Genomic DNA, 8223 nt, shown 5'->3' on the forward strand with positions numbered 1-8223 from the left:
CCCACCCCCCCCCCCCCCCCCCCCAAAAAAAAAAAAACAAAACTAGTGAATGTGCACCTCATTTACAGATGGAACATTTCACAAAAGTAGCATTTACTGCAGGGCTCTTGTGTTATTTTACATAAAATTACAAAAGGGTGTTTGTGTGCTTCGGCTCTAAACTGTTATAAAAGACGGCACTAATCGTATGTCTTGGGGAATTGTAGTGTGAGGAATCTACTTGTACCAATCGAAACCTTTGATATGTTTTGTTAGCAAGTACAGTGTTGCCCAGCAGTGCTGGTTTTCTAGCCAGTAAATGCAAATAATGTGTATTTTAAATTTAAAAATAGGTTGGGGGGGTTTTTTAGGTTTGTTTTTTTTCCAAACAATTCCAGATTCCAGACAACTCTAGTCAAACGTGTGTGTGTGTGTGTGTGTGTGTGTATATTAGATTTAGGCAGCAAGAATAAAATATTCTGTCAGTCAGCAAAAAATTCATCTGACAATTTTGATAATGATTTTTGTCTTCATAAAAAAGCTTCTCAAATGGAAGAATGTCTTGCTTTTGTTTAGATATGAGCGGCAGGAAAGAGAACATACAGTAGCACAATGCTAAAAGTTCCAAATTTAGATGTAAAATAATATCAACGGTAGTGATAATTCAAATGTCAATTAAAAAATTATGATGATCGGGCAGCAGGTGTCGAGCAGGAACATGGTGGTAGAAAGTGGCTTGCGATCATAGATCCAGAGTCTACGGCTCCGGCGACAGAGAAAGGACAGAGATGATAAGCACAAAAATATGAGAGAACTACAAAACAACTTAAGGGTTTTTTGTTAATCAAATGAGCCTTTACTAAGCCACGCCCCAAATACACAGCTGGCCAATCACAGCGTAGTATAGGGCTTGCTCTAACTGAGGTCCGACACTTTCATGGATGCGTTCCACTGACTCTAATGCAAAAAGAGTCGTATTCTAGCTTCTTTTTTTTTGTGTCTGTATTTATTTTTAAGATATGTTCAAACACCGTTCCTGGGGCACTAGTTACAGTTGCTACCCAGAGAGACGGTTTGACAGCCTGAATACAACCTTCAAATATATTATGCATCTGCAAAACTGTCTGCTTCTTTGTGAGATCGCTTTTTCCAACAAATTTGACAACATTTCACCAGGGAGTGCAGTAATAGACAGTGGCAGCGCCAACAGTTTGTCAGACTTAGCTACAGTAACTAATGGGGGTGGGGCTTAGCAAAGTGTCAATTGATAATGGAAGTGGTCATTCGTCACTGCCCTACTGTAAGTGTGACATTTCTGTTTGTTTGTTTTTTTTCTGTGTTCAGTGGGTTCAGCTGTGTGTGTGAGTGGCCAGGGAGCGTGTCCAAACATCAAACACTGCAACATCAGTGACTGTGAGAATGTAGGACTGTACATTACAGATCATGCGCAGGTAAAATTGACTTTCCCCCCTTCAGTATTAACACTAATGGTGTTCCATAAATGCACAAACATACAGACACAAATGTTGCTTCTTACTCAAGAGTCTTGTCTGTTTCAGGGCATTTATGAAGACAATGAAATCAGCAACAATGCGCTAGCAGGAATTTGGGTGAAAAACCACGGTAATCCCATCATTAGGCGTAACCACATCCACCACGGACGAGATGTTGGAGTGTTCACCTTTGATCACGGCATGGTAAATACGTCACAAATCTTAACTCGAAGGAACATCACAGACTAGGGCTGTGCGATATGGCAAAAAAAATCATATCCCAATAACAATACATGTCCCGATATAGAACATTTTTTGTAAATTCAATGAAATATGGCATTTCCAACTGTAACTCGAGATATTTCTCTGCATTGTAAAGGTGGGTAAGTGAGAACTTAGAAGGGAGAAATCCAACACCATGACAAACACCATGATAGTGAACAACGACACAGCAAGTAATGTAACTAATGTTAGGTAGGTTGTGGATTAGCAAACTGACGCTACTTGCTGCTGCAAAGCTAACACACGAGGAGCAGACGGTCCCAGTGCATCACAGCAGCTCCAGACAGCGACTCTCACAGCTCTGCTGCTGCTACAGCTAACATCACAGCAGCATGTGTTGTTGAACTGTAAAGTAAGCTGGATGTCTGTGGGCAAGTCATTTAACGTTACCTGACTGACGCGCACATCACAGCTGGCACTGCTGGATAGTGTTGTGTGGTACGTCCATTATAATAATACAACTTCTTCTCCGCCACACCAGAACGGGCCACGGTTAAGTTAGTTTCAATTTGGATATTTGTTTTACGTTGGACACTGGTTAGATGTTGAATTCCAACGTAAAATTAACGTCACCGCAGTGCATAGCGCTGTTCCCTCACCAAAATACTACAGGAAAGTGTGAAATTTGCAACATAACGATAGAGCATAATTGTAAACAATAGAGCTGTGCGATATCACAATATCTATGACACAGACTAATTTGTCATCTCCGTGTTCCAGGGTTACTTTGAGAACTGTAACATCCACCGGAACCGTATAGCAGGCTTCGAGGTGAAGGCCTACGCAAACCCCACAGTGGTGCGTTGTGAGATCCATCACGGACAAACAGGAGGCATCTACGTCCATGAGAAGGGGCGGGGACAGTTTATAGAGAATAAAATCTATGCCAATAATTTCGCCGGGGTGTGGATTACGTCCAACAGTGACCCGACGATACGGTGAGGACACACACACTCCACACGGGGCGGCACTTGTAGGAAACTTATAAAGGGACACAGGCTAGTGGGGTAGTGGTTCGGTGCTCAACATTTTAATGGAGACAGCTAAATATGTAAAATTCAACATGGCTGATATTGATATGGAGCATCAAGAATATACATGGGATGGCTGTGTCGGTAATTTGATTGCACCATTGTTTTGTCCATGTGACTTTATTCCAAGATTGTGACTGTTTTTACCTTTTTGTTTCCAGGGGAAATGCTATATTTAACGGTAACCAAGGAGGGGTGTACATTTTCGGAGATGGACGGGGTTTGATAGAGAGTAACGATATCTATGGCAATGCCTTGGCGGGAATCCAGATCCGAACCAACAGCTGCCCCATTGTACGGCACAACAAGATCCACGACGGGCAGCATGGGGGCATCTATGTGGTAAATACACTCTTCAATTTACCAGCAGATATGACATTTCTGTATGGTAAAATGTAACACTTTTCCAGCAAGTACAGATCGTTTTCCAGCTTTCAATAAAAGGTTAAATGGCCCCAGTTAGAAGATTTTGACAGCTGCTCCTGTTTTTGTGTTTCAGCATGAGAAAGGCCAGGGGGTGATTGAGGAGAACGAGGTTTACAGCAACACACTGGCTGGAGTCTGGGTGACCACAGGGAGCACTCCTGTCCTTCGCAAGAACCGCATCCACAGTGGCAAACAGGTGAAGTGAACATAAACACTGTCCAACATCAGCCATAAGAAACGAAAGGGGGAAAAAATAAATAGAAAAATTTCATGTGAAATGATAAACAGCTGTAACATTTTGATTGACGTGATAACAATACTGTAGTTGGAAGTATTAAAAAAAATGAACAATTGAAGCCATTCAAACGTTTAATTTGTAAATCTCAGTTTCTGAAGAAATCTGGCTATAGTTCGACGGATAATCATAGTTAGGGGAGCACAAGTAAGATGCCAGATGTACTTGGATAGACACAGAAGTTGTACTGCAGCATGCACATTTACTTACTTTTTGTGAGTGAACAGGAATATTCTGTTATTCTTGGCAACAGGGAGACTGAGGGTGTTTATTTTAGCCATTGAAATACACTGAGTATGATTACTCAGCTACTCCATTTATGTAAATGTAAGATAAGATAAAGCGAATTTGAATTTGATAAGATGAGCCTTTATTGATTCCCAGAGGGGTAAACATTGCATCACATATTTCCAAATATCTAATGTGAGAATACATAAAACAATAATTGCACTAATACTCCATCAGTCTTCAGTTTGTCCGTTTCACAGAACATTTACTTCTACTACTGTCTGCTTATCTGATCTTTTCTTATGTTTATTCAGTGTTGTGATCTTTGTTTTTTTTTTGTTTGGTTTTTTTTTATTTAGGTTGGCGTGTATTTCTATGACAATGGGCACGGTGTGTTGGAAGACAATGACATCTACAATCACATGTACTCTGGTGTGCAAATCAGGTATAAATTACTCCCTTTCAGTAGTATATTCACTGTATGTGTACTGTATATTTAAACATAAGAACTTTTTAAACAAGATTATTCTCCATAAAAGGCTTAGCATGTTCCAGATTTTTCTTTTAATTCAAATTACTCTTGACAGGACGGGGAGCAACCCAAAGATCAGGCGCAACAAGATATGGGGCGGCCAGAATGGAGGGATTTTAGTCTACAACTCAGGTCTGTGTTTCTCACTGCCACTCTGTTTGTCACACACGTAATTTGTGTGCACTCGTACGCCTAACTCCGCTGTTTAATATAACAGGTCTGGGCTTCATCGAGGACAATGAGATCTTCGATAATGCCATGGCCGGGGTGTGGATCAAGACGGACAGCAACCCCACGCTGAGACGAAATAAGATTCATGACGGCAGAGATGGAGGCATCTGCATCTTCAATGGAGGCAGAGGTACTTTAACACAATCTATAACGTCTTCAACTAAACAGCCAGATAATGTAGAAAACAGCACATAGCTTCTGAAATGTTCTTCCTGTTTGGTAGATATGTCTGAAACTTAATAGTGCAATCAGCCGACTATAGAATGTGAGCATTTAGCTTCACATAGTAGAATTAGGGCATCGAAGTAATCTTGATGTTTGTTCCTTGTAATTTAGCTTGTGTATATCTACAGCTTAAAGTATAAAGCCTTTTTCTCTGCAGGTCTGCTGGAAGAGAACGACATCTTCAGGAACGCTCAGGCTGGCGTGCTGATCAGTACTAACAGCCATCCGATACTCCGCAAGAACCGCATTTTTGACGGCTTCGCCGCAGGTTAGTATTGTTTTTATTTAATTTTTTTAAATTTTTTTGAATCCACTCCATATGAGCACATATAACATCTCCAGTGTATATCTCGTTTTGGTGCTGATTATTTTTTTTCCACCAGGTATTGAAATCACTAACCATGCCACAGCCACGTTGGAGGGCAACCAGATCTTCAACAATCGCTTTGGAGGTCTGTTTCTGGCCTCTGGAGTCAATGTCACCATGAAAGGTAAACAGCTGCTTGGTGGAAATTAAAGCTTTGCATGGTTACAAGATGGTTTTATCTGCTTTGTAATCGCACTCCCCTCTTCACTTTCTATCCTTCCTCTCTCAGATAACAAGATTCTGAATAACCAGGATGCCATTGAGAAGGCAGTTAGCCGAGGACAGTGTCTCTACAAGATCTCCAGCTACACCAGTTACCCCATGCACGACTTCTACAGGTAAACTGCGTCAGATAAAAGTTTCAGAATGATGTTACGTTTAAATAGAGCTGAAATGTTTAGTCTATTGACACAAAATGAATGTAATCTATTTTGATTGCCCTAAATATTGCCTAGTTCCAGCTTCCCCTTGTCAGCATTGCTTTTCTTTGTCTTATGTAACAGTTGATAAATATTAAATAGAGTCAGTCAAACAAAACAAGAAGTTTGAAGACGTCACCTTGTATGTATCAAAAGGTTCTGATAGCTACACCTTGGAAATTGTGATGGTCATTTATCAAAGTTTTCTGACATTTTGTAGACCAAACAATTAACCAATTAAGATCAATCAAGAAAATAATCGGCAGATTTATTGATACTGAAAATAATTGTTCATTTACTGCCCTACATGTAAGAAACCTTTAATTTAAGAAATGGTTAAATGCCTCATTTACATAAATGAAAACGTCAAATTTGTCTTGTCTCTCTCCTAGATGTCACACCTGTAATACAACAGATAGGAATGCCATCTGTGTAAACTGCATCAAAAAATGCCACCAAGGGCACGATGTAGAGTTTATACGGCACGATCGGTAAGGCAGTTTCGGTTCCTTTCTTACATTTACTTCTGATGACCAATTGTTTTCATTTTTTACTTGCGGGGGGGGCAATGAAAATATTTTCAGCTTGAAAAATGCCATTTGCAGATCAGCCACTCTGTAGCTTAACTGTCTTAAAGGGTATTTGAACATTTTCTGTCACTTATTTAAGGACACTTGTTCATAATCCCCGCTATCTGTTCCCTCTAGGTTTTTCTGTGACTGCGGAGCGGGGACGTTGTCCAACCCGTGCACACTGGCCGGAGAGCCCACACACGACACAGACACTCTGTATGACTCAGCGCCGCCCATTGAATCCAACACGCTGCAACATAACTGAAGGCATCCTGTCTAATTACACTCACATAAGCATATAAACACATTACATTGCACACAGCCATGCATATATACACACACACGCGGAGACACACACAAACACACAAACACACACACACGCAGTTGCATACACACATCCCCCATGCAGCCATAAGGACCCAGAGAGACTCTGTGATTGCGGCGCTCTCAGACGGGCTCGAGGTGAAAGAGGCTGCAGAGGAAGCAGCTTCCTTCTCGCTGCAGTCAGACACGCTGCAGCGAAGGTAGACTCCACTAGAGAGAGCAGTGGAGCTGAGTGTAGACTTGACAGAACGGCCACAAGAGATTCCTCACTTGAGTATTTCTTATTGCAGTCTGTAGACAAGGAGAAAATGGGAAGAGAAGGGCTGCAGAGGAGCTTTTGAGGCCCGCACCCTTTTGGCAGCGAATGAAGGCCACCCCACCCTCCCCAGGTGTTAATCCTCGGCTCCCGGCCCTCTTCTTCTTCTTCCTCTTTAAGAACTGCTCTCAAAAGAGGCTTCCTGCTTCCTCGCAGCTGCCTTCCCCATTGGCTGCCCAGCCAGTTGTAACTAGGCAACGGATGGGCGGATGTTGCTCTCTTATGAGTGGATAAAGAGCAAGATTGTGTGTGTGATGGAGCACTTGGGCTTTATTATTATTTTATTTTGTTTTTTTTTAAATGTTCTGATCAATGGATTTTATTTCAATGCTTTCTCATGTAGTTTTGTATTTTCAAGCAAAAAGCTGACTGTATTTGAATGTCTTTTATTTTATTATATATTATAATTATTATAATTTTTCTTTGGTTAGCGTCCCTTCTCCCTCCCTGACACCCGGGCAAACCGCAGAAACTCAAACGTCCCAGTGGTGAAATTCTTTCTGTGAAAGAGAATCTCGTTTAAACACTACAAACCCTCTCCAGTATATTAGCTTAAACGGCAGGTGGAGGGGCTCCACAGTTGTATAAAGGTGTGTATGTGAGTGAGTGTGTCTGTGTGTGTTGTGTACAGTGAAAGTTGTGTGTGGGGGTGTGTGTATATGTTTATAAGTTGATGCAGTCAGTGTTTTGTGGAGAGGGTTTCAATAGGAAGTGTCAGAGCTCCTTTTGAACTGGAACTGAAGAGTCATTCTGCAGCCTCCCCAAGTCCTCCCCCCGCCCCCCCATCCCCCGTGTATCGTGGTGACTGTGGCTCCTCATGCAGCCTGAATCGTATGCATGTACCATAACATCTAGACTTAATATATTGTGAAGTATTCAATAACCATTATGTAGATGCTAGTTGGAATTCAAAAAGGGGTATACTTTCTTAGAAAGACAAAAAGAAAACAGGAAACTGGCCATTTCTAAGAAAATAAAACTTTATTAGATCAGAGGTGTCTGTCTTTAAATTTACATCCTACAGGATTACCTAGGGGGAAGTTGCTGGTTTTACAGAATCTGTATTCACGTGGCTTTTGCCAAACTGAGGGATGTTGCTTGGAGAAGTGGTGAACCTATTGTGATTTAAAACGTCATAACTGTTTTTGTGTTGAAACAGCTTTTCAGTCACAATATGTTGGAAACACAATGATCTTAACTTCATAACATGAAACAGGTTGTGCTATAAGGACAAAGAAAATGCAAATCTTTTGATCTTCAAGAGTTTACGGTTGCATTTAACCAAACTTATCTTACTTTCAGTAGACTTGCATCTAATTTTTAATATAGTATGTCTTTTTGCTTCCAAAAACAGGCAGTTAAATATCCAGATGGTTGGTGATTAATTTTCTTTAACCATGCACTAATTGTTCTGCTCGGATTTTCAGTAAACTGTATCATATGAAAGTTGCTTCTGACAAATCAGTTATTGAAGCTGGCAAAATTATTTTAGCTGCCTACATT

General features: G+C 40.9%; 1 protein-coding gene across 4 annotated transcripts in view; it reads left to right on the plus strand.

Annotated features, from left to right (window-relative positions):
- Window positions 1–7712, plus strand: part of fbxo11b (F-box protein 11b) — a 13460-nt gene extending 5748 nt beyond the window's left edge. For all 4 annotated transcript variants that reach the window (XM_046069512.1, XM_046069513.1, XM_046069510.1 and 1 more), the window contains exons 10-22: window positions 1324–1430; window positions 1539–1676; window positions 2475–2692; window positions 2947–3127; window positions 3285–3407; window positions 4094–4179; window positions 4322–4398; window positions 4484–4627; window positions 4880–4990; window positions 5106–5213; window positions 5319–5427; window positions 5901–5999; window positions 6216–7712. In XM_046069512.1, the coding sequence (XP_045925468.1) occupies window positions 1324–1430; window positions 1539–1676; window positions 2475–2692; window positions 2947–3127; window positions 3285–3407; window positions 4094–4179; window positions 4322–4398; window positions 4484–4627; window positions 4880–4990; window positions 5106–5213; window positions 5319–5427; window positions 5901–5999; window positions 6216–6345 (1631 nt within the window). In that variant the 3' untranslated portion in view covers window positions 6346–7712. The remainder of the gene's footprint in view (window positions 1–1323; window positions 1431–1538; window positions 1677–2474; window positions 2693–2946; window positions 3128–3284; window positions 3408–4093; window positions 4180–4321; window positions 4399–4483; window positions 4628–4879; window positions 4991–5105; window positions 5214–5318; window positions 5428–5900; window positions 6000–6215) is intronic.
- Window positions 7713–8223: the final 511 nt, after the last annotated feature.

The sequence above is a fragment of the Micropterus dolomieu genome, linkage group LG14 (genome assembly GCF_021292245.1).
Source record: "Micropterus dolomieu isolate WLL.071019.BEF.003 ecotype Adirondacks linkage group LG14, ASM2129224v1, whole genome shotgun sequence".
Taxonomy (NCBI): Eukaryota; Metazoa; Chordata; class Actinopteri; order Centrarchiformes; family Centrarchidae; genus Micropterus; species Micropterus dolomieu.